This window comes from Pristiophorus japonicus, chromosome 21 (genome assembly GCF_044704955.1).
Source record: "Pristiophorus japonicus isolate sPriJap1 chromosome 21, sPriJap1.hap1, whole genome shotgun sequence".
Classification (NCBI taxonomy): domain Eukaryota; kingdom Metazoa; phylum Chordata; class Chondrichthyes; family Pristiophoridae; genus Pristiophorus; species Pristiophorus japonicus.
In genome coordinates this window covers 29474027-29500452 of record NC_091997.1, presented here as the reverse complement: position 1 = coordinate 29500452, position 26426 = coordinate 29474027, and the positions used below count along the sequence as shown (strand labels likewise).

Genomic DNA, 26426 nt, shown 5'->3' with positions numbered 1-26426 from the left:
CCTCCGGACGGCAAGATGGTACGCCATGGCGTGTCCGGACGGCCGGCGAGGATGGCAAAGTTGAGGGTGTGCAGGAGCAGCCCCAAAAAGTTAGTTTGCAGGTGCAGCAGGTAATCAGGAAGGCGAATGGAATGTTGGCCTTCATTGCGAGAGGGATGGAGTACAAAAGCAGGGAGGTCCTGCTGCAACTGTACAGGGTATTGGTGAGGCCGCACCTGGAGTACTGCGTGCAGTTTTGGTCACCTTACTTAAGGAAGGATATACTAGCTTTGGAGGGGGTACAGAGACGATTCACTAGGCTGATTCCGGAGATGAGTGGGTTACCTTATGATGATAGATTGAGTAGACTGGGTCTTTACTCGTTGGAGTTCAGAAGGATGAGGGGTGATCTTATAGAAACATTTAAAATAATGAAAGGGATAGACAAGATAGAGGCAGAGGTTGTTTCCACTGGTCGGGGAGACTAGAATTAGGGGGCACAGCCTCAAAATACAGGGGAGCCAATTTAAAACCGAGTTGAGAAGGAATTTCTTCTCCCAGAGGGTTGTGAATCTGTGGAATTCTCTGCCCAGGGAAGCAGTTGAGGCTAGCTCATTGAATGCATTCAATCACAGATAATTAGATTTTTAACCAATAATGGAAGTAAGGGATATGGGGAGCGGGCGGGTAAGTGGAGCTGAGTCCACGGCCAGATCAGCCATGATCTTGTTGAATGGCGGAGCAGGCTCGAGGGGCTAGATGGCCTACTCCTGTTCCTAATTCTTATGTTCTTATGAACTGTTAATGTGTAGTGTGATTGTTAAACCTTTGCTAATAAACCAACTAGTTCTTAATAGCAACGTGTTGCTATGAATTTTTAAACAAAGAACCCATGAAGCAATACATTACAGTGACCTTTTAGTTTCAGAAGATTCAATAAGACAACCATGATTAAGATTGTGACTATCTGAATGAATATACAAACCTATAACAATATGAACAAACAGAACAGATTTTTGCAAACCTGTTATCAAGTTGTTTTCTTCCCCTAAAAAGAGCAAATTATTCATGTCTTCACTCTTCACTGGTATGATATTCTGCTAACACACGGACAGAAACTGATGGGTTTGAAGAAGCCAGTGGTCCTGTACTCACGAGCACAAACATCCTAACAGACAAGGTGACAGCCAACACAACAACCATTACAATACATTAAAGATATCATCAATCTTCCCAATCTGCAGTCGGTCTTCTGAGGCAGTGACAAGCAGACACGAGTTGTTTCTACACAGCAAGAAAGGAAATTGGGAGGTGGGGGGGAGCGTTGGGTGAGAGCATTAACCTAACTAACTCCTGTGAATGAGAATGGAATAGGTGATGACTAACAAACCGGCCCGCCCACTTAAAGAAAGACTTGCATTTATATAGTGCCTTCCACGACCACCGGACCGGGCTTTACAGCCAATGAAGTACTTTTGGAGTGTAGTCACTGTTGTAATGCGGGAAACGCGGCAGCCAATTTGCGCACAGCACACTCCCACAAACAGCAATGTGATAATGACCAGATAATCTGTTTTTGTTATGTTGATTGTTCTGAATCAGCTGGGCAGCATCTTGAGCACTATAAATGGACTCAGAACTCTCGAACTAAGAAGAAAATGAAAAAACAATTAAGCTCACTACTCCTGATCACCACCCAGTGACTCCTTGCTGGAAATTGTACACCTGTAGATAGCAGAGGACAATATCGGGTTCAATATCTGGCTAACACTTGCATCTTCAAAGACTTGCCTTTATATAGTGCCTTTCATAACCTCAGGGCGCCCCGAAAGCATTTTACAGTCAATGAACTTTTGATTTTTGAAGAGTAGTCACTGTTGCAATATAATAAACGCGACAGCCAATTTCTGCACAGCAAGCTCCCACAAACAGCAATGTGATAATGACCAGATAATCTATTTTAGTGATGTTGGCTGAGGGATAAATATTGGCTCCAAGAACCGGGGATAATTCCCCTGTTCTTCTTGGGCAGACGGGGCCTCGCCTCAACATCTATAAGCTACACGTAAAAGAATGGTCACTTGAGATAAGCAGCAGCCAGTGTCACTGGACAGGAAGAAAGAAGATGCATTGATATGATACGCTATTACATGTCTTTAGAAACCTGCCAAAGTGCTTCATATATAATGAATTACTGTGAAGTGCAGCCACTGTGGTTACGTAGACAAATACAGCAACCGTTTTACATGCAGCAATATCCAACAAACAGAAATAAGGTAGATGAGAAGTTAACCTGTTTTTGGTGTGTTTGTTGAGGGAGGAAGACCGGTCACAATACTAGGCAAACTCTCAAGAGATCTTTAACTGCCACATGTTAACATCTCAGTTTCACATCTCATCCAAATAGCCCAATGGGTTACGGCATACAGACCAAAACATGCCAGGCTAGCGGTTCACTAGATTGATTCCTGGGATGAGAGGGTTGTCATACGAGGAAAGATTGAGTATAATGTGCCTATATTCTCCGGAGTTTTAGATAAATGAGAGGTGATCTCATTGAAACGTATAAAATTCTTCGGGGGATTGACAAAGTAGATGCTAAGAGGCTGCTTTCCTTGACTGGAGAGTCCAGAACTCATTATCATAGGCAGTCCCTCGGACTAGAGGAAGACTTGCTTCCACTCTTAGAATGAGTCCTTAGGTGGCTGAACAGTCCAATATGAGAGCCACAGTTTCTGCCACAGGTGGGACAGTCGTTGAGGGCAAGGGAGGGTGGGACGGGTTTGCTGCACGTTCCTTCTGCTGCCTGCGCTCGGTTTCTGCAGGTGCTTGGCGATGAGACTCAAGGCGCTTGGTGCCCTCCCGGAAGCACCTCCTCCACTCAGGGCGGTCTTTGGCCAGGGACTCCCAGATGTCGGTGGGGATGCCACACTTTATCAGGGAGGCTTTGAGGGTGTCCTTGTAATGTTTCCTCTGTCCACCTTTGGCTCATTTGCCATGAAGGAATTCCGAGTAGAGCGCTTGCTTTGGGAATCTCGTGTCTGGTATGCGAACAATGTGGCCTGCCCAGCGGAGCTGATTAAGTGTGGTCAGTGCTTCAATGCTGGGGATGTTGGCCTGGTCGAGGACGCTAATGTTGGTGCGTCTGTCCTCCTAGAGGATTTGTAGGATCTTGCGGAGGCATCGTTGATGGTATTTCTCCAGGACTTGAGGTGTCTACTGTACATGGTCCATGGCTCTGAGCTACAGGAGGGTGGGTATTACTACAGCCCTGTAGACCATGAGCTTGGTGGTAGATTTGAGGACCTGGTCTTCGAACATTCTTTTCCTCAGGTGGCCGAAGGCTGCGCTGGCGCACTGGAGGAGATATTGAATGTCCTCATCAATGTCTGCTTTTGTTGATAAGCGGTATGGGAAATGGCCCACATTGTCCAGGGCCACGCCGTGGATCATGATGACTGGGGGGCAGTGCTGTGCGGCGAGGACAGGCTGGTGGAGGATCTTTGTCTTACGGATGTTTAGTGCAAGGCCCATGCTTTCGTACGCCTTAGTAAATACGTTGACTATATCCTGGAGTTCAGCCTCTGAATGTGCGCAGACGCAGGCGTCGTCCGCATACTGTAGCTCGACGACAGAGGTTGGGGTGGACTTGGACCTGGCCTGGAGATAGCGAAGGTTGAACAGCTTCCCACTGGTTCTGTAGTTTAGTTCCATTCCAGCGGGGAGCTTGTTGACTGTGAGGTGGAGCATGGCAGCGAGGAAGATTGAGAAGTGGGTTGGAGCGATGACGCAGCCCTGTTTGACCCCGGTCCGAACTAGGGGGCATCGTCTCAGGATAAGGAGTCGGCCATTTAGGACTAAGACGAGGAGGAATATCTTCACTCAGAGGGCTGTGAATCTTTGGAATTCTCTACCCCAGAGAATGCTCATTCGTTGAGTATATTCAAGACTGAGATCGTTAAGATTTTTGGATACTAAGGGAATCAAGGGATATGGGAATCAGGCGGGAAAGTTGAGTTGAGGTAGATCAGCTATGATCTTACTGAATGGCAGAGAAGGCTCAAGGAGCAGTATGGCCTACTCCTGCTCCTATTCCTTAAGTTCTAAGTTGCCTGGTCTCATGCAGAGCACCAATTGACCTGGGGGGAGGGGAGGAATTACTACTGATACAGCAATTCCTTTGGGACAGTGCACACACAGGATTATCAGAAGAGGACAGGATCAGGCTCAGCTTGAATACCCTGGCAGCATTCACTGGCTATGTTCACGCATGAACATGAACGGTAACTTGCGTGAGTTCAGGAGCCAGCATGGGTCGCTGCCTTCAAGAGAATAGGAAGGGTGGGGTGGGAAGAAAATTGGGGTGGAAAAAAATATGCTTGTCGTATTGTCAGCAAGTTAGAAAATGGGCAGGAAAAAACAGGAACCAAATACAAGAAGAAACGTTCGACATAAAGGAAGGAAGTGAAAGGGGAAACTTCAAAAGGAGCCCAGCAAACTGCTTTGTCGGTTAACTCATAATGTAGTGTTGGCTTATGGTTTGACTACACAGTTTGTGTTGACGCTAAATGATTTCAGGCCAGTGCGAAGTTGAGAAAAGTCACTGTCGGCCCATTTCCAATCTTTTTAACAGAACCAAAGAACTGACTGTCCTGCCCACTCTTTGCTGACAATAACATCTAGCCAGCATTCCGATGATGTTCAGTGGAGTGCTGTGCAGGCTTCTAGATCCCAACTACCCTGGCCAGAAAGCTTCACAAATATTAGCAGTGCAACTCGGGCCTGACTGACCCATGCCACCCTTCACAGATAGCAGTCTCGCACTGGTGTAGTAAGGTGGCACCTCTAATGAACTGACAAGTGGTAATCTCCACACTAAGTACAAAATGTACAGAATGGTGGTGAATTTTTTAAAACCCCAGATGTTTGCATTAGTCAGAGTTCAGTAGATGGGTGTGAATCCTAGCTCAGGGCAAGGTAGTTTATATACCAGATGTGAAGAAAGAAAAATGAAAGACTTGGATTTATATAGCGCCTTTCACGACCACCGGACGTCTCAAAGTGCTTTACAGACAATGAAGTACTTTTTGAAGTGCAGTCACCGTTGTAATGTGGGAAACACGGCAGCCAATTTGCAGACAGCAAGTTCCCACAAACAGCAATGTGATAGTCACCAATAATCTGTTTTTGTTATGTTGACTGAGGGATAAATATTGGCCCCTGCTCTTCTTCGAAATAGTGCCATGGGCTCGTTTACGTCCACCTGAAAGAGCAGACGTGGCCTAAGTTTAACGTCTCATCCAAAAGACAGCACCTCCAACAGTGCAGCACTCCCTCAGTATTGCACTGGAGCGCCAGCCTAGATTTTTGTGCTCAAGTCTCTGGATTGGAATAAAAGCAGAAAATGCTGAAAATCTCAGCAGGACAGGCAGCATCTGTGGAGAGGAAGCAGAGTTAACATTTTGGGTCGATGACCTTTCGTCAGAACTGAGTGTTCGAAAAAAACAGAACAGAAGGGTGATGGACCCGAAACATTAACTCTGCTTCCGGTCCACAGATGCTGCCTGACCTACTGGGATTTCTGGTTTTATTCCAGATTCCAGCATCTGCAGTATTTTGCTTTTGTCTCTGGACTGGGATTTGAACCCACAATCTTCTGACTCAAGAGGCGAGCATGCTGCCCACTGAGCCACAGCTGACACATCTGGAGCATCCTACCCAGATAAGAGTCCCAAATTTGTCCGGCTGCTTTAAACACGAACAGGATTCCTGTTTCCAGATGCTTATCAAATTTAAAGGAAAAGTTCAGAAGCTATTAGTGGGTCTGTCTGAGGCCACCTTTAGGTTACACATACAGAACGGTAATGCTGTCGTGAAATGGTTTCACTCGGCACCCACACTCAGATGTCGTAGTGTAAATTCAGTCAGACACGATTCTGAAGTGAAGCAGAGTGGGACTTCCTCTTTCCGCTGGAGTGCGAATGAAGCCTTATAAAAAAATAACTCAACTCTTCAGTTTTGAACAACAAAGAAAAGCTTGCATTTCTATAGCGCCTTTCATGACCTCAGGTTGTCCCACGGTGCTCAACAGCCAATGAAGCACTTTTTGAAGTGTAGTCACTGTTGTAGTGTAGGAAAGACAGCAGCCAATTTGCATACAGCAAGCTCCCACAAACAGCAATGTGATAATGACCGGGTAATCTGTTTAAGTGAAGTTGAATGAGGGATAAATATTGGTCAGGACACCAGGGAGAACTAAACTGCTCTTCCTGATCTTCTACGAAATAGTGCCATGGGATTTTTTACATCCACCTGAGAGAGCAGATGAGGCCTCGGTTTAACGTCTCATCCGAAAGACGGCACCTCCGACATCGCAGCACTCCCTAGGCACTGCAAGAAGTGTCAGCTTAGATTTTTTGTGCTCGAGTCTCTGGAGTGAACTTAACAAGCAGAATAGCTTTTATTCATCCCCTTGCTATAAACGCCTTCGACAATGAAATCCGTTTGGATGGGCTAATGGTTGCTGCACAACACAGTTGCATGGCTTCTGAAGCTGCGTGTGGAGACACGTGAACTTGATGCTCCGACACAATACACATCTACATATTCAAAATGTAAAATATACAAATTTATCAAAAGCAAGGAGATTCAGTGGATGCAACAGAGGCAACAGCGACTGTGACAAAGATTGTAACAAGTTGATTGGTATTTTGGAGACAAGGGAAGTAGATTAAGAAAAAGAAGGTGCGGTCAAGTCAATTGCCAGTTTACGCTGGCAACAAGTAGCAGCACTTATTCCTGAGGCCCTGGTTAGACCACACCTGGAGCACTGTGAGCAGTTCTGGGCACCACACCTTAGGGAGGATATATAGGCCTTGGAGTTAGTGCAGCGTAGGTTTACCAGAATGATACCCAGACTCCAGGGATTAAATTACGAGGAGAGATTACACAAACTAGGGATGTATTCCTTGGAATTAAAAAGGTTAAGGGGTGATTTGATGAAAGTTTTCAAGATATTAAGGGTAACAGGCAGGGTAGATAGAGAGAAACTATTTCCGATGGTTGGGGAGTCTTGGACTAGGGGGTCTAGTCTAAAAATTAGAGCCAGACCTTTCAGGAGTGAAGTTAGAAAACACTTCTACACACAAAGGGTGGCAGAAGATTGGAACTCTCTACTGCAAACGCCAATTGATGCTGAATCAATTGTCAATTTTAAACCTGAGCCTGACAGATTTTTGTTAACCAAAGGTATTAAGGGATATGGGGCAAAGACGGGTATATGGAGTTAGGTCATATTTCAGCCATGATCTCACTGAATGGTGGAACAGGCTTGAAGGGCTGAATGGTCACCTACTGTTCCTATGAGGTGTGTCTAATTTATATCAGTTCGGATTTGGAACTCCTGAATCATTCTGTTTATACTGAAGCACCGGGAAGACTTTGGCACTGTAAAGAGAACGTCTCAACTTCATCACCTCCCAGACCCGTGAGCGCTACCATCGAAGGACAAGAGCAGGAGGCGCCTGGGAACACCACCACCTGCAAGTTCCCCTCCAAGTCACACACCATCCTGACCTGGAAATATATCGCCGTTCCTTCATCGTCGCTGGGTCACAACCCTGGAACTCTCTCTCTAACAGCACTGTGGGAACACCTTCACCACACGGACTGCAGCGGTTCAAGAAGGCGGCTCACCACCGCCTTCTCACGGGCAATTAGGGGATGAGCAATAAATGCCGGCCTTGCCAGCAATGCCCACATCCCCTGAATGAATAAAAATTAGATGAGCAAATCTCCCCCAATCTAAAATTGGAGAAACTACTTTGCACAGTTAAAAATACACATTTGAATTCAAATTTGGAAAGAAATCCCCATTCAGAAACATATAGCTGTGCTATAAGAAATGGTATACATAGAATTTACAGCACAGAAACAGGCCACTCGTCCCAATTGGTTTATGCCGACGTTTATGCTCCATATTAGCCTCCTCTCAGCCCATCGACATATCCTTCTGTTCCTTTCTCCCTCATGGCTTATCCATCTTCCCCTTATGTACATATATTTTACTCACCTCAACTACCCCATGTGGTAGCAAGTTCCACATTCTAACCACTCTCTGGGTAAAGACATTTCACCTGAATTCCAATTGGATTTATTAGTGACTATCTTATATTTATGGCCCCTAGTTTAGGACTCCCCAGAAGTGCAAATCTCTTCTCTACAGCTACCCTTTCAACAACAACAACTTGAATTTATATGTCACCTTCAACATGGTTAAATGTCCCAAGGCGCTTCATAGGAGCACTATCAAACAAAATTTGACACCTATCCACATAAGGAGATATTAGGACAGAAGCTTGGTCAAGGAGGTAGGTTTTAAGGAGTGTCTTAAAGGAGGAGAGAGAGGCAGAGAGGTGGAGAAGCTCACAGAAAACCTCTTTGTTTCCTAAATCACCTTTAGTTAACCCAAGTATCAAGAAAGCACTTTACTATAAAATTAAGATTGACAAATTCCCTACCCACGAGATTCTTATTTCACATCTGCTTTCTGCTACAGGGGTATGGGAGGGCTTTATATCTTAGATGTCAGCCTTGGCTTACTGGTATTCGCCTCTGAGTCAGAAGGTTGTGGGTTTAAGCGCCACTCCAGGACTTAAGAACACATAATCCAGACTGGCACTTCAACGCAGTACTGAGGGAAAGAGGGAGGTGCCATCTTTCACACGAGACATTAAACTGCCTGCCCACTCAGGTGGATGTAAAAGATTGCATGGCACTATTTGAAGAAGAGCAGGGAGGTTCCTCCAATGGGCTGGCCAACATTTATTGATCAACCAACATTACTAAAACAGATAATCTGGGCACTTATTTATTTCATTGCTGTTTGTGGAACCTTGTACGCAAATTGCCTGCCATGTTTGCCTACATTACAACAGTGATTACATTTCGAAAGTATTTCACTAGTTGGGCAGTGCTTTGAATGATTGTGAAAGGCACCATATAAATCCAACCTCTTTCTTTCTCATTGCCCTGTTTTACTGCAGCCAGGAGCAAGAACCATCCAAAGCACTGTTCCAACTGCACATCTCTTCTGCTCTCCATATTTTCTTTTGCTCACTTTCCTCTGATTTTGATTCCCCACCCCCCCCCCGAGGTGTGATGCCCTCTGAACTGTACAAATATACCTCTCCTTGTTTGATTGCTCCTCTGCAGCCCTGATAATTCTGCCTCAGACCTTTCCTCGTGCCCAACCTCGCTGAATCAGGCACTGGACTGTTAAGAGTTTGCTGTCTGCCATATATAATTTGATATTGATCATCTCTTGCTACGTTATTTATTTCTATTTCTGCTTGTCCCTTGCATGTTGTCGCCAACGCTACACAATTCCTAAAAATTAATGTTTTAATATAACTTAGTTTTAACCTGAGTTTGAAAGTTTTATGTAAAATTAAGACATATAAACAACAGGAAAAATGGTTTCTGAAGTTATAGTATTGAATACTAAAACATGACAATCAATTTTAAGCATTACAATTCAATAAACTGGTTCTGCTAGGTCATGTTAAGTTGGTACGTCATAATCAATAACCTTAATGTGCAGCTGTCAGACTTTTCCATCATCATCATCATCATCATCATCATCATAGGCAGTTCCTCGGAATCGAGGAAGACTTGCTTCCACTCAAAGTGAGTTCTCAGGTGGTTGTACAGTCCAATACTGGAATTACAGTGCTTGAAGGAAAGGGTGGGTGGGGAGTCTGGTTTGCCGCACGCTCCTTCCGCTGCCTGCGCTTGGTTTCTGCATGCTCTCGGCGACGAGACTCGAGGTGCTCAGCGCCCTCCCGGATGCACTTCCACCACTTAGGGCAGTCTTTGGCCAGGGACTCCCAGGTGTCAGTGGGGATGTTGCACTTTATCAAGGAGGCTTTGAGGGTGTCCTTGGAACGTTTCCTCTGCCCACCTGGGCTTGCTTGACGTGCAGGAGTTCCGAATAGAGTGCTTGCTTTGGGAGTCTCGTCGTGAACAATATGGCCCGCCCAATGGAGCTGGTCAAGTGTGGTCAGTGCTTCGATGCTGGGGATGTTGGTTTCCAACGCACTCCTGGCTGGCCTCCCATGTTCAAATCCCTCCATGGCCTCGCCCCTCCCTAGCCCTGTAATCTCCTCCAGCCCCCGAGATAACTGCGATCCTCTAATTCCGGCCTCTTGAGCATTCCTGATTATAATCACTCAACCATCGGTGCCTTCAGTTGCCTGGGCCCCAAGCTCTGGAATTCCCTCCTTAACCTCTCCGCCTCTCTTTCCTCCTTTAAGACACTCCTTAAAACCTACCTTTCTGACCAAGCTTTTAGTCATCTGCCTAATATCTCCTTATATGGGTCAGCACCAAATTATGCTCCTGTGAAGCACCTTGGGACATTTTACTATGCAAGTTGTTGTTGTTGTTGCTATAGAGGACGATCAACCAGGGTTGCTAAAAATGGATCAAGCCACGACACCAGGCTTATTTCAGAGTGGTAGAGTTGGTCATCTGTAACAGTGAGTTCATAGTGACCCATGAGGCTTCCCCACCCTAACAGTCTTGTGATCTTGCAATCACACACCAACTGCATGGAGTGCCCTGCTCAACAGTAACAAAATGGACACCACACTTTAAGAAGGATGTGAAGGCCTTACAAAGGGTGCAGAAAAGATTTACGAGACTGGTTCCAGGGATGAGGGACTTCAGTTACATGGACAGACTAGAGAAGCTGGATTTGTTCTCCTTGGAGCAGAGAAGGTTGAGAGGAGATTTGATAGAGGTGTTCAAAATCATGAAGGGCCGAGACAGAGTAGATAGAGAGAAACTGTTCACATTGGCAGAAGAACCAGAAGTCACGGATTTAAGGTGATTGGCAGAAGATCCAAAAGGCGACATGAGGGAAAAAAAATGTTCTGCAGTGAGTGGTTGGGATCTGGAATGCACGGCCTGAAAGGATGGTGGAGGCAGACTCAATCGTGACTTTCAAAAGGAAATTGGATAAGTACCTGAAGGGAAAAAAATTGCAGGGCTTCGGGGAAAGGGCCGGGGAGTGGGACTAGCTGAAGTGCTCTTGAAGAGAGCTGGCACGGGCTCGACCGGTCAAATGGCCTCCTACTGTGCTGTAATCATTCTGATTCTAAAATGGGGCAAAACATAATACAACTTCCCCATCAAACTTCATAATATATGTTTTATAAAAATACAAAAATAGCCACAAAAGGTGCAATTTCAAGGAAGTCACCCCAGGTCAGCACTCAGCTAACTTATTAATCACTCTTGGGGTTTATGACGAGAAGTGTCCAAACATTTTTTGTCTTCGTGAGCCACTTGGGTGTGTACCTCAGAGTCTCTCAGATCAAGTGGAGTCTGAATAAATATTGAAATTGCATGATCAGCCATGATCATATTGAATGGTGGTGCAGGCTCAAAGGGCCGAATGGCCTACTCCTGCACCTATTTTCTATGTTTCTATGTTTCCATTAACTGGCATATTTCTCAAGCTGCAAATCTTCCGTGTTCTAATCCACCATCAAGGCCCTTGCCAAATCTCCAAGCCCGCGGAGTGTAAACTGGAGAAAAAGAGCCAAAATGATAAACGTGCTAGCCTTTGGGAATCAAATGTCCAGGGCTCAAAGGCTGCAGTTTGGACTCCACTGGTCTATAACCTTACTCAAACCCATCAAGGTTACTGCGTGAAACCTCTTAAAAGGACCCATCAATCTCTTGAGTAATCTACTTACATTTTGGCACTTGATTTACATAATACTTAAACTATAAAGAAAGAAATACTTGCATTTATATAGCGCCTTTCACGACCACCGGACGTCTCAAAGCGCTTTACAGCCAATAAAGTGCTTTTGGAGTGTAGTCACTTTTGTAATGTGGGAAACACAGCAGCCAATTTGCGCACAGCAAGCTCCCACAAACAGCAATGTGATAATGACCAGATGTTTTTGTTATATTGGTTAAGGGATAAATATTGGACCCAAGACACCGAGGATAACTCCCCTGCTCTTCTTCGAAATAGTGCCATGGGATCTTTTACGTCCACTGGAGAGAACAGACGGGGCCTCGGTTTAACATCTCATCCGAAAGACAGACACACACACACACGAGGAAGGTCTCATGTTCTATTCCCAGGATATGGCAAGTTGGACAATCGGTGCAGGAGGAAGATGAGGGGCTATGATTGGCCTCAAAGCATCACATGGCTAGCATTTTCATTCCTAAACACTATCCGGTGCTGTTGGAAAATGTGCACATGTTGCTATCGGGGAGGGCAGTATCGGGCTCAACTGTGATGGCCCCCCCTCACAGTCAAAACGCTTGTACACATAGAATGGCCACTTGGCTGAGGTACCACAGGGCAGCAGCCGTCTATAGAACTAGCAGATAATCTGTTTTGCTATGTTAATTGAGGGATAAATATTGGCCAGGACATCAGGGATAACTCCCCTACTCTTCTTCGAAATAGTGCCATGGGATCTTTTAAGTCCACCTGAGAGAGCAGGTGGGGCCTCGGTTTAACGTCTCATCTGAAAGTCTCTGGAGTGGGACTTGAGCCCACAACCTTCTGACTCAGAGTCGAGCATGCTGCCCTCTGAGCCACAGCTGACACCCAAAAGCATTATACCTGGCCCAAAAGCATGTAGATAAGTTGACCACTGGGCATCATTTCTCTTGTGCAGAAAGCCTAGTGTCACAAAAATTACTGCTGCAACTCACAATCACCAGTGAAATATCCGTTACCTATTTCACAGGTTTATGAAAGGTGCCATTGCTTTATAAGGAAAGTAATATTCTGCTGGTACGACATAGTCTCCTGTGGCCTGACTTCATTTCTCAAGCATCATTAAATTAATTTGCTGAGTATACTAATAATGTTTCATGCAGAACGTGACCCCCTCACATTGCAACATTCTCCCGCCCCCCCACTCCACCCTCCTCAAAGAAACAGACTAAAATAAAGTTAATTTACAAAATAGCACTGAAGTATACATATTTATTCTTTCACAGAATTACATAGAATTTACAGCACAGAAACAGGCCATTTGGTCTATGCTGGTGTTTATCATCCCACCCCATCAGTATATCCTTCTATTCCTTTCTCTATCATGCGCTCATATGGCTTCCCCTCAAATACTTCCATGCTATTCGCCTTAACTTCTCCATGGGGTAGTGAGTTCCTCACTCTAACCACTCTCCTGAATTCTTTATTGGATTTATTCGTGGCCATCTTATATTTATGACCCCCCCGAGTTCTGGACTCCCTCACAAGTGGAAACATCTTCTTTACGTCTACCCAATCATACCTTCCCAAAATTAAATGGTACATACCCACAATAGCTTTAGAAACAGTGCTAAAATAACCTCCAGCAGCTCAATGTACAGAGCAAGATGGTCGCAGGTTTCCCCCTCCCCTCCCCCAGAGTTAGCTTATTTCAGACTCAGTAGTAGTAGGGACACCACAATTGATGTCAGTACACCTGGGCTAGAGAAAGGAAGAAAAAGTCAGCTATGGTTACTACTCCTGATTATTATCCCCTGATCCTTGCTGGAGTGTTCGTCTGCGATTCCTACCCAACCTGGTCAGGATAACATCAGAATCAAGAATATCATGGAGGAATGATTAGATCGAGAAGTCACTGCCATTGCAGTACGCTCAGATTTTTTGAAATATAAATTCTGCAAATCTGAAGCATCATCCACATATCACTGGGGTGAGCCCAGTTACCAAGGGCTAGCTGTTTATATTATGGCTACACCGCACCCCCAGCCCAACCCATCGATCTATCCAAAAGGACACCAGTTCTACATCCCAACTCCCAGTGTCGCAGACAAACCTCCCGACTGCTTTGCTCCACGGCCCCCTGATGAGGGATGGTGGATCTGTACTGGGGACATAAGGAACAGGAGTGGATCATTCAGCCTCTCGAGCCTGCTCTGCCTTTCAATGAGATCACGGCCGGTCTGTGCCAGCTCAACTGCATTGGCTTTAAACACCCTCGACTAGCAAAAAAATCCTTCGACGCATTATATAAAAAAGAGGGAGCGGTTGCCACGTTAGCAGCAAGGCGCGCGTCGCCCCGTGAGGAACTTTTATCGCCTCCTCAATGACCATAAGAACATAAGAAATAGGAGCAGGAATAGGCCATACGGCCCCTCGAGCCTGCTCCGCCATTTAATACAATCATGGCTGATCCGATCATGGACTCAGCTCCACTTCCCCGCCCACTCCCCATAACCTCTTATCATTTAAGAAACTGTTTATTTCTGTCTTAAATTTATTCAATGTCCCAGCTTCCACAGCTCTCTGAGGCAGCGAATTCCACAGATTTACAACCCTCTGGGAGAAGAAATTCTTCCCCATCTCAGTTTTAAATGGGCAGCCCCTTATTCTAAGATCATGCCCTCTAGTTTTAGTCTCCCCAATCAGTGGAAACATCCTCTCTGCATCCACCTTGTCAAGCCCCCTCATAATCTTATACGTTTCGATAAGATCACCTCTCATTCTTCTGAATTCCAATGAGTAGAGGCCCAATCTACTCAACCTTTCCTCATAAGTCACCCCCCTCATCCTTTTGCAGATCTTTTTGGTGTCCTCCTCACACATTGCTTTTCCTCCCATCTTGGCAGCGGGCAATACGCAGAGGGAGGGAACTCTTCCACGGACCACCGCGCACAGTGGCAAGCACGTGTTGAACATAAGAATTAGGAGAATCTGGGGGTATAGCTCAGTGGTAGAGCATTTGACTGCAGATCCAAGAGGTCCCTGGTTCAAATCCAGGTGACCCCTGTCCCTCTGATGCCAGTTCATTGGATATGTTCAAGAGGAAATTAGATACGGCCCTTACGGCTAAGGGGAATCAAAGGATGTGGAGAGAAAGCAGGAAAGGGGTACTGAGGGAATGATCAGCCATGATCTTATAGAATGGTGGTGCAGGTTTGAAAATGACTCGGAAGTGCCGCAAAACTATCTGGCAGCCCCCTTCGCCCTGAAACGCCAATTACAAACCGTAAACCCCACACAACTGTTCCAAGAATACACATATAGGAACAATAAATAAATACAAATACTGACTTTAAATAAAATTGTGGCACTGCTTCATTAACCTGCTGGGATTGATTGTTTGTTTGGGGGGGGGAAGAAGATGAGAAATGTGAATGCCTCCCGAGATAAGTTTGCACAGTTCTTGCTAAACATGTAAAAAGAAAAGCTCCGGTGGAGGGGAGGGAGCTAGGCCGCTGGAGCCTGCGGTCTCGCCTGTGCAGCCAGGCCGCCCTCGGGGGCACGGTTGCCGGGGTGAAGGAGCAGCTGAGGAGGCATTTTTTGACAAATTTTAAAAAGCCGCAGATAAAACATAATACGATCAATACATCACCTTTTCTTTCCCCCCCCCCCCCCTCCCCTTTACGATAATGAATAATTTTGGTGTAAAAAGCTCCACTTGTGTGTGTGAGGAAAGGAGTTAACGGGCCCGCCACTGAGGGAGGGGAGAGCCGAAAGGCAGAAAAGCACAGAAAATTCCCCCCCCCCCCAAAGAAACCAGCGCCAAAAAATGTGTGAGAGTGTGAAGGAATTTAATCAAAATAAAATCTCCTTTTTTTGAGAGGGGCCTAAACTCCTCACAAGAGCCAGAAATAAAAACAAAAAAAATCGCGCTAAAATCTCCCAGTAAATGTTTTTTAAAACTCCCATCAAAATAAATTATCATTTTTACACTCAAGCCAAATTCCTCCCTCAGATAATGTTTTTTTAATACACATTTCTTCCTTTTTTTTTAATCAATTGAGAAATTAAAACAATGCCAATTAATTCACATTATTAAAAAATAATGTCCAGCAAGAAATATGTATTTATCGTTCAGTATTTTTCTTGTCTTGCCCTCTCAGAAAAAATATCCCCCTTAAAAGCCCAACACAGGCCTTCAGCTCCAAACCCTCCTTCAGAAAACCAAGACCAGATCAAATTAAACTTCAAAAATAGAAATTAATCTAGTTTCTTTTCACCCCCAATATCCTCCCCCCAAAAACATAATCAATGCACAATCTTAAATCAAGGCCCGAGAAGAAAATGCTAAGACAATTTCAGCATCTTAAGCCATCTCTCCAAGACCCAGGACCTCACACACAGAGCAAAGTACATTTTCAATGAATAACTACATCACAATAATTCCAAGAAATAAGACAGATCTGATCTTACTCACGGTATGGTTGACTCCCCACATCAGCACGCTGAGAATAGGCTCGCTGGCCCTGAACAGCTTCACTTTCTGAGCTACAAAATGTTTCTTCTTGGTTTTAGTCTTGCTGGCACTGGCAGTGCAGTTGGCTGCCATTTTTGTAAAAAAAAAGAAATTTCCCCCACCCCCCCCCCCCTCAAAAAAAGATGAAATCAAATACAAGAAACAGAAAAAAATCTTAATATTATCCTTTTGCAACACCTCCCCACCCCCTCCCTTGTTTCTCTCTTATTTATTCATTCTTATTCTTCAGATCGCTGTGCTTGATGGTACATTGCGAGGGCAGGCAGAGAATGTCATGGTAGCTCCTGTGAAGTGGACGGGTGAGAACCAAAAAACCCTGTGAATGTCTCTTGTCTGTCTGTCTCTCTCTCTCTCTCTCTGCTTCTTTCTCCAAGCACTAAGGCTGCTCCCCCTGCTGCTGCAAGATGCTTCTACAGCCAAAATGAACATCAGCCTCTTCCACAGGACAAAAAACACTGCCACCTACCAGTATCGACCATCACTGTTCTGCTAATTATCACTTGGTATCTTTTACAAACTAACGACGGTAAGTATAAATGCTCGTACATGGCAAGGGCAGGCTACACCGCGCCCCAATGCCTCTCAACATTTCTAAACTGATTTGTAAACGTAAACCTTTGAGCCATTCAGAGCGGCCGTGGGTTCAAAGCCTCCCTGATAAAGTGTAGCATCCCCACCGACACCTGGGAGTCCCTGGTCAAAGACCGCCCTAAGTGGAGGAAGTGCATCCGGGAGGGCGCTGAGCACCTCGAGTCTTGTCAACAAGAGCATGCAGAAATCAAGCGCAGGCAGCGGAAGGAGCGTGCGGCAAACCAGACTCCCCCACCCACCCTTTCCTCCAACGACTGTCTGTCCCACCTGTGACAGAGACTGTACTTTCCGTATTGGACTGTACAGTCACCTGAGACCTCACTTTTAGAGTGGAAGCAAGTCTTCCTCGATTTCGAGGGGCTGCCTATGATGATAATGACATTAACCAGAGTTCTTCAGTAATGTGGACAGGCTGGAGCAGCTGGGCTTGTTTTCCTCAGAGCAGAGAAGGTTAAGGGGAGACCTAATAGAAGTATTCAAAATTATGAGGGGTTTTGATAGAGCAAGTTAGGGAGAAACTGTTTCCTCTGGCAAGCGGGTTGTTAACCAGAGGTCAGAGTTTTAAAATAATTGACAAAAGAAGTCGAGGTGAAATGAGGAGATTTTTTTGCACACAGAGGGTTGTTAAGTTCTGGAAATCACTACTTGAAAGAGTGGTTGAAGCAGATTCCATAGGAAATTTCAAAAGGAAATTGAGCATGTACTTGAAGAGGACTAATTTGCAGGGTCATGGGGAAAATTAGACTGCACTTTCATAGAGCTGGCACAGACTCGACAGGCCTCCTTCTGCACTGTACAATTTGGTGATTCTAGCTACTGATCACTGACCTGGTGGAAAGTGCACTTGTGTGGATATCAGGTGGACGTTATGACACTGTTTCAAGGAAGACAATGAGCTTTTCCTGGATGCTGGTCAATATCCCTCTCGGACAGCAACAGCACCAAAAACAGACAAGTTGACGTTTATCTCATTGCATGTTTATGGGATTTTGCTGTGCACAAAATGGCTGCCACATAACGACAGTAGCTGTGTTTTTAAGCTAATTCATTGTATATGAAGCACTCAGGGTTGTTTCTGAGAGACATGACAAAGGTGCTCAATCCATGCAAGCTTTTCTGATGAATCGAACGCTTTTATTTCATCACATAGAATGTTGTGAGTTGCTATGTCTAAACACATATATAGTCAATGGTCAGTTTTATTGAACATACATGTGTTTATAAATAGCAATATGTTTCACACACCAGGCCAGAATGGTGGCTCCAATGCGGCACTGGTGAGTGTCAGTGGATTCACACTTTTAACATATGTATAGAATTGTCAATTGAGTCTAAATTTGAGGATGTCATGGTGATCTGGTTTTAACTACGAGGAAAGATTGGATAGGCTGGGATGGTTTTCTTTGGAACAGAGGAGACTGAGGGGAGATTTAATTGAGATGTGTGAGGGGCCTGGATAGAGTTTTTTTTTTAAATTTGTTCCTGGGATGTGGGCATCACTGACAAGGACAGCATTTATTGCCCATTCCTAATTGCCCTTGAAAACCACTGTTCTTTGTAGCAGTGAGTGACTCGCTAGGCCATTTCAGAGGGGCAGTTAAGAGTCAACCACGTCATTATGTGGTCTGGAGTCACATACAGGCCAGACCGGGTAAGGATAGCAGATTTCCTTCCCTAAATGACATTAGTGAACCAGATGGGTTTGTAACAACATGCTGATACTAGCATTTTTATTCCAGATTTATTTAATTGAATTTAAATTCCCCATCTGCCGTGTGGATTGAACTCATGTCTCCAGATGATTAGTTCAGGCCTCTGGATTACTACTTCATTAGCATAACCACTATGCCACCATTCCCATGGATAAGAAGGGCCTATTTCCCTTAGCCGAGATGTCAATAATTAAGGGGCCTAGATTTAAAGTAATTGCTAATAAGGATTTGAGGGGAGTTAAGGAGAACTTTTTTTACCCAGAGGATGGTGGGGGTCTGGAACTCACTGTCTGAACGGGTGGTAGAGGCTGAAACCCTCACCACATTTAAAAAGTACTTGGATGAGCACTTGAAGTGCCGTAATCTACAAGGCGATGGACCAAGAGCTGGAAAGTGGGATTGGGCAGGATAACTTTTTTGCAGCCAGCATAGAGACGATGAGCCAAATGGCCTCCTTCTGTGCTGTAAATTTCTATGATTCCATGATCTGTGGTCAAAACGCACTTTGAGTACTTTGTCCAGTTTTAGTCACTGAGACACAGGGGAGAAATTCAAGCCAGGAGAGTCTGATTCCTCAAGTCAGAGGACTGAGTTATAATAACATAAGAATTAGGAACAGGAGCAGGCTCTACACCCCTCGAGCCAGCTCTGCCATTCAATAAGACCATGGCTGATCTTCTAAAACAACTCCACTTTCCCACCCTATCCCCATATCCCTTGATTTCCCCTGGCGTCCAAAAATCTATCGATCTCAGCCTTGAATATACTCATCGACTGAGCAACAGCCCTCTGGGGTAGAGAATTCCAAAGATTCACAACCCTCTGAGTGAAGAAATGTTCCTCATCTCAGTCCCAAATGGTCGACTCCTTATCCTGAGACTATATGCCTCCTGGTTCTAGACTCCCCAGCCTGGGGGAAACAGCCTCTCAGCGTCTACCCTGTCAAGCCCTCTAAGAATTTGAAACGTTTCAATGAGATCACCTCTCACTTATGGGCGGAAACCGGAAAACTTGGGCTCTTCAGCCTTGAAAGGATGAGATGGGACCTCAAATAGGTCTATAAGTTAATAAATTGTGTAGTAAAGGAAAAGCTGCTGTTACAAATGAAACCATGACAGTGGGGCATGGGTTTGCACCAGCAAAGGGAAAATTTAAGACTAATGTCAGGAGGTTTCATTGCATTGTCAAGGCGGGTGGATGGAATTATGATAAACATCAACCATTGAATGGCGGAGCAGGCTCAAGGGGCTGAATGGCCTTCTTCTGTTCCTATGTTCCTGTAAGGAGTGATGAACACACAGAATGGGTTTCCAGATAGGACAGCGGAGGCAAAAATCCTGAAATTATTTAAGAACCACTAGGACGCTATGACTAGGAGCATTATCAGGTTTCTTTTGGGTGGATGAGGTACGATAAGCCAAACGGCCTTCCTCGCCTGCATCTATTTTGTGATCTTGTGGGCATTCTTCTCTTTTTCTCACTTTCACTAAAGTTGTACGGCACAAAAACAACCTACATTTATAGAGCACCTTTAATGTAAAACGTCCGAGGGTGCTTCACAGGAGCATTATCAAACAAAACCTGACACCAAACCACATAAGGAGATATTAGGACAGGTGAAGTATAACATAAGAACATAAGAAGATCATAAGAAATAAGAGCAGAAGTAAGCCACTTGGCTCCTCGAGCCTGCTCCACCATTCGATAAGATCTTGGCCTGATCATGGCCTCAACTCCACTTCCCTGCCCGCTCCCCATAACCCTTGACTCCCTTATCGTTAAAAAAAAAATATTGGCCAGGGCACCAGGGATGACTTCCCTGTTCTTCGATATAGTGCCATGGGATCTTTTATGTCCACTTGAGAGAGCAGATGGGACCTCAGTTTAACATCTCATCCAAAAGACGGCACCTCCGACAGTGCAGGGCTCCCTCAGTACTTCACTGGAGTGTCAGCCTAGATTTTTGTGCTCAAGTCCCTGGAGTGGGACTTGAACTGACAACCTTCTGACTCAGAGACGAGTGTACTGCCCACTGAGACACAGCTGAGTATCATAGAATCATAGAATAATGGTTACAGCATGGAAGAAAGCCATTCAGCCCGTCAAGCTTGTGCCAGCTCTCTGCAAGAGCACTTCAGCTAGTCCCACACCCCCGACCTTTCATAAGAACATAAGAATTAGGAACAGGAGTAGGCCATCTAGCCCCTTGAGCCTGCTCCGCCATTCAATAAGATCATGGCTGATCTGGTCGTGGACTCAGCTCCACTTACCCGCCCTCTCCCCGTAACCCTTAATTCCCTTATTGGTTAAAAATCTATCTATCTTTGACTTGAAAACATTCAATGAGCCAGCCTCAACTGCTTCCCTGGGCAGAGAATTCCACAGATTCACAACCCTCTGGGAGAAGAAATTCTTTCTCAACTCAGTTTTAAATTGTCTCCCCCGTATTTTGAGGCTGTGCCCCCTAGTTCTAGTCTCCCCTACCAATGGAAACAACCTCTCTGCCTCTATCTTGTCTATCCCTTTCATGATTTTAAATGTTTCTATAAGATCACCCCGCATCCTTCTGAACTCCAAGGAGTAAAGACCCAGTCTACTCAATCTATCATCATAAGGTAACCCCCTCATTTCTGGAATCAGCCTAGTGAATTGTTTCTGTGCCCCTTCCAAAGCTAATATATCCTTCCTTAAGTAAGGTGACCAAAACTGCATGCAGTACTCCAGGTGCGGCCTTACCAGTACCTTATACAGTTGCAGCAGACCTCCCTGCTTTTGTACTCCATCCCTCTCGCAATGAAGGCCAACATTTCATTTGCCTTCCTGATTACCTGCAAACTAACCTTTTGGGATTCATGCACAAGGACCCCCAGGTCCCTCTGCACCACAGCATGTTGTAATTTCTCCCCATTCAAATAATATTCCCTTTTACTGTTTTTTTTTCCCAAGGTGGATGACCTCACACTTTCCGACATTGTATTCCATCTGCCAAACCTTAGCCCATTCGCTTAACCTATCCAAATCTCCTTGCAGCCTCTCTGAGTCCTCTACACAACCCGCTTTCCCACTAATCTTAGTGTCATCTGCAAATTTTGTTGCACTACACTCTGTCCCCTCTTCTAAGTCATCTATGTATATTGTAAACAGTTGTGGTCCCAGCATTGATCCCTGTGGCACACCACTAACCACTGATTTCCAACCGGAAAAGGACCCATTTATCCCGACTCTCTGCTTTCTGTTCGTCAGCCAATTCTCTATCTATGCTAATACATTTCCTCTGACTCCGCGTACCTTTATCTTCTGCAGTAACCTTTTGTGTGGCACCTTATCGAATGCCTTTTGGAAATCTAAATACACCACATCCATCGGTACACCTCTATCCACCATGCTTGTTATATCCTCAAAGAATTCCAGTAAGTTAGTTAAACGTGATTTCCCTTTCATGAATCCATGCTGCGTCTGCTTGATTGCACTATTCTTATCTAGATGTCCCGCTATTTCTTCCTTAATGATAGTTTCAAGCATTTTCCCCACTACAGATGTTAAACTAACCGGCCTATAGTTACCTGCCTTTTGCCTGCCCCCTTTTTTAAACAGAGGCATTACATTAGCTGCTTTCCAATCCGCTGGTACCTCCCAGAGTCCAGAGAATTTTGGTAGATTATAACGAATGCATCTGCTATAACTTCCGCCATCTCTTTTAATACCATGGGATGCATTTCATCAGGACCAGGGGACTTGTCTACCTTCAGTCCCATTAGCCTGTCCAGCACTACCCCCCTAGTGATACTGATTGTCTCAAGGTCCTCCCTTCCCATATTCCTGTGGCCTGCAAATTTTGGCATGGTTTTTGTGTCTTCCACTGTGAAGATGGAAGCAAAATAATTGTTTAAAGTCTCAGCCATTTCCACATTTCCCATTATTAAATCCCCCTTTTCATCTTCTAAGGGACCAACATTTACTTTAGTCACTCTTTTTCGTTTTATATATCTGTAAAAGCTTTTACTATCTGTTTTTATGTTTTGCGCAAGTTTACCTTCGTAATCTATCTTCCCTTTCTTTATTGCTTTTTTAGTCATTCTTTGCTGTTGCTTAAAATTTTCCCAATCCCCTGGTTTCCCACTAACCTTGGCCACCTTATACACATTGGTCTTTGATTCGATACTTTCCTTTATTTCCTTGGTTATCCACGGCTGGTTATCCCTTCTCTTGCCGCCCTTCTTTTTCACTGGAATATATTTTTGTTGCGCACTATGAAAGAGCTCCTTAAAAGTCCTCCACTGTTCCTCAATTGTGCCACCGTTTAGTCCTTCTTTCCAGTCTACTTTAGCCAACTCTGCCCTCATCCCACTGTAGTCCCCTTTTTTTAAGCATAGTACGCTCGTTTCTGACACAACTTCCTCATCCTCAATCTGTATTACAAATTCAACCATATTGTGATCACTCATTCTGAGAGGATCTTTTACGAGGAGATCGTTTATTTTTCCTGTCTCATTACACAGGACCAGATCTAAGATGGCTTGCTCCCTTGTAGGTTCTGTTACATACTGTTCTAAGAAACAATCCTGTATGCATTCTATGAATTCTTCCTCCAGGCTACCCCGTGCGATTTGGTTTGACCAATCGATATGTAGGTTAAAATCCCCCATGACTAGTGCCGTTCCTTTTTCACATGCCTCCATTATTCCCTTGATTATTGCCCGCCCCACCGTGAAGTTATTATTTGGGGGCCTATAAACTACACTGACCAGTGACTTTTTCCCCTTACTATCTCTAATCTCCACCCACAATGATTCAACATTTTGTTCATTGGAGCCAATATCATCCCTCACAACTGCCCTGATATCATCTTTTATTAACAGAGCTACCCCACCTCCTTTCCCTGCTTGCCTATCTTTCTGAATCATCAGATACCCCTGTATGTTTAATTCCCAGTCTTGGCCACCTTGCAACCATGTTTCTGTAATGGCCACCAAATCATACCCATTTGTAATGATTTGTGCCGTCAACTCATTTACTTTATTTCGAATGCTGCGTGCATTTAGGTAGAGTGTTTTCATCCTAGTTTTTAAACCATGATTTTTAGTTTTGACCCCTCCTGCAGCCCTTTTATGTTCAGTGGCCCTTTTTGTTTCTTGCCTTTGGTTTCTCTGCCCTCCACTTTTACTCATCTCTTTTCTGTCTTTTGTTTTTGTCTCCTTTTTGTTTCCCTCTGTCTCCCTGTATTGGTTCCCATCCTCCTGCCATATTAGTTTAACTCCTCACCAACAGTGCTAGCAAACACTCCCCCTAGGACATTGGTTCCGGTCCTGCCCAAGTGCAGACCATCCAGTTTGTACTGGTCCCACCTCCCCCAGAACCTGTTCCAATGCCCCACGAATTTGAATCCCTCTCTGCGCACCACTGCTCAAGCCACGTATTCATCTGTGCTATCCTGCGATTCCTACTCGGACTAGCACGTGGCACTGGTAGCAATCCCGAGATTATTACTTTTGAGGTCCTACTTTTTAATTTAGCTCCTAGCTCCTTAAATTCGTCTTGTAGGACCTCATTCCTTTTTTTTACCTATGTCATTGGTACCAATGTGCACCACGACAACTGGCTGTTCTCCCTCCCTTTTTAGAATGTCTTGCACTCGCTCGGAGACATCCTTGACCCTTGCACCAGGGAGGCAACATACCATCCTGGAGTCTCGATTGCAGCCGCAGAAATGCCTATCTATTCCCCTTATGATTGAATCCCCTATCACTATCGCTCTCCCACTCTTTTTTTATGCCCTCCTGTGCAACAGAGCCAGCCACGGTGCCATGAACTTGGCTGCTGCTGCTCTCCCCTGATGAGTCATCTCCCTCAACAGCACTCAAAGCAGTGTATCTGTTTTGCAGGGAGATGACCAGATGGGACCCCTGCACTACCTTCTTTGTACTACTCTTCCTGCTGGTCTTCCATTCCCTAGCTGGCTGTGGATCTTTCTCATGCGGTAAAACCAACTCACTACACGTGCCACTTATGTCATTCTCAGCATCGTGGATGCTCCAGAGTGAATCCACCCTCAGTTCCAATTCCGCAACGCGGTCCGTCAGGAGATGGAGGCGGATACACTTCTCACACACGTAGTCGTCAGGGACACCGAAAGTGTCCCTGAATTCCCACATGGTACAGGAGGAGCATATCACATGACCGAGCTCTCCTGCCATGCCTTAACCCTTAGATACATTTAAATTGGTAATAACAATGTTACAGTTTACTTACTGATATAAAAAGAAAAAGAAAAGCTACTCACCAATCACCAGCCAATCACTTACCCCATTGGCTGTGACGTCACCTTTTGATTCCTTTCTACTTCTTTTTTGCTTTCTCTCCCGCTGCAGCTGCACAAGTATGCCTTTTATAGGCCGCTCCGACGCTGCTCCCGCCTCTCACCAACTGCCGCTGGCTCTCGAGCTCCCGCTGGGCCTTTTATAGGCCGCTCCGACGCTGCTCCCGCCTCTCACCAACTGCCGCTGGCTCTCGAGCTCCCGCTGGGCCTTTTATAGGCTGCTCCGACGCTGCTCCCGCCTCTCACCAACTGCCGCTGTCTCTCGAGCTCCCGCTGGGCCTTTTATGAGGCCTTTCCTCATAGCCTTGCAAAAAAATTTATTTCAGGTGCTTATCCAATTTTCTTTGAAAGCAGTAATTGAATCTGCCTCCAGCATCCTTTTAGGCCATGCATTCCTGATCCTAACCAGTCGTTGTGGAAAAAAGTTTTTTCTTATGTCGCGTTTGGTTCTTTTGCCAATCAACCTAAATCTGTGAGTCCTCTGGTTCTCAACCCTTCTGCCAATAGGAACAGTTTCTCTCTAACTACTCTGTCTAGACCCCTCATGATTTTGAACACCTCTATCAAATCTCTTCTCAACCTTCTCTGTTTTAAGGAGAACAACCCCAGCTTCTCCAGTCTATCCACGCAACTGAAGTCCCTCATCCTGAGAAACATTCTGGTAAATCTTTTCTGCAATGTCTCCAAGACCTTCACATCCTTCCTAAAGTGCGCTGCCCAGAATTGGACACAGTGCTCCAGAAGAGGCCGAGCCAGTATTTTATACAGGTTTATCATTACTTCCACACTTTTCTACTCGAAACCTCTATTCATGAAGCCCAGGATCCCGTAGGCTTTTTAAAACGCTTTCTCAACCTGCCCTGACACCTTCAATGATTTGTGCACATATGCTCCAGGTCTTTCTGTTCAGGCACCCCCTTTAGAATTGTACCCTTTAGTTTATAGTTCATCCCCTCATTCTTTCTACCAAAATGTATCACTTGACACTTATTTAGGTATTAAGGAGCGTCTTAAAGGAGGAGAGAGAGGTAGAGAGGCGGAACAGTTTGGGGACCGGCAGAATTCCAGAGCTTAGGGCCAATGCAAGGGAAGAACATGCAATGGCTTGTCATTTCTGGGATCTGATGTGGAACTTTTTCTGCTAACCTCAGCAACAACGTTCGATGCAAAATAAATTAAGGCTGCAGTTTTGACGTATGCAAAATTGCTTGAAGATCTGTAGTCACGAAGGCGCAAATTCACTGCCAAATGGGCTGAAAGACCAATTTGAATACTTGACACATAACAAAATAGGATAACCTGAGAATAGTTTGAGAAGTGGACAGATTCAATCATGTGATCTTGTCTTTATGACAATAAAAGTTCCTTGATTTGACAAGAGATTGCGCGTGTGCATTCAGTTAAGTAATGACTCCTGTTTGCCAGGAGTGCACAGGGTGATACATGGCCCCCGCACTAAGTGCTGAGACAGCAGGGCTTAACATTTAATCAAGACTGGGGAACTGCTGATTGAGACTGCTACAAAAACTGTCAAAGAAG

At 45.0% G+C, this 26426-nt stretch overlaps 1 protein-coding gene and 1 non-coding gene across 6 annotated transcripts in view; one reads left to right on the top strand and one right to left on the bottom strand.

Annotated features, from left to right (window-relative positions):
• LOC139233633 (phosphatidylinositol 5-phosphate 4-kinase type-2 beta-like) overlaps positions 1–16340 on the bottom strand; it is a 139446-nt gene extending 123106 nt beyond the window's left edge. For 2 of the 5 annotated variants that reach the window (XM_070864038.1, XM_070864041.1), the window contains exon 1: positions 16209–16340. In XM_070864038.1, the coding sequence (XP_070720139.1) occupies positions 16209–16340 (132 nt within the window). Of the gene's footprint in view, positions 1–1003; positions 1073–16204 lie in introns of those variants that run through there. The other 3 variants (XM_070864042.1, XM_070864039.1, XM_070864043.1) reach the window with 3 other exon arrangements.
• On the top strand, positions 14725–14797 carry trnac-gca (transfer RNA cysteine (anticodon GCA)). The gene has a single exon. It is a non-coding gene; the product is annotated as a tRNA-Cys (tRNA).
• Positions 16341–26426: the final 10086 nt, after the last annotated feature.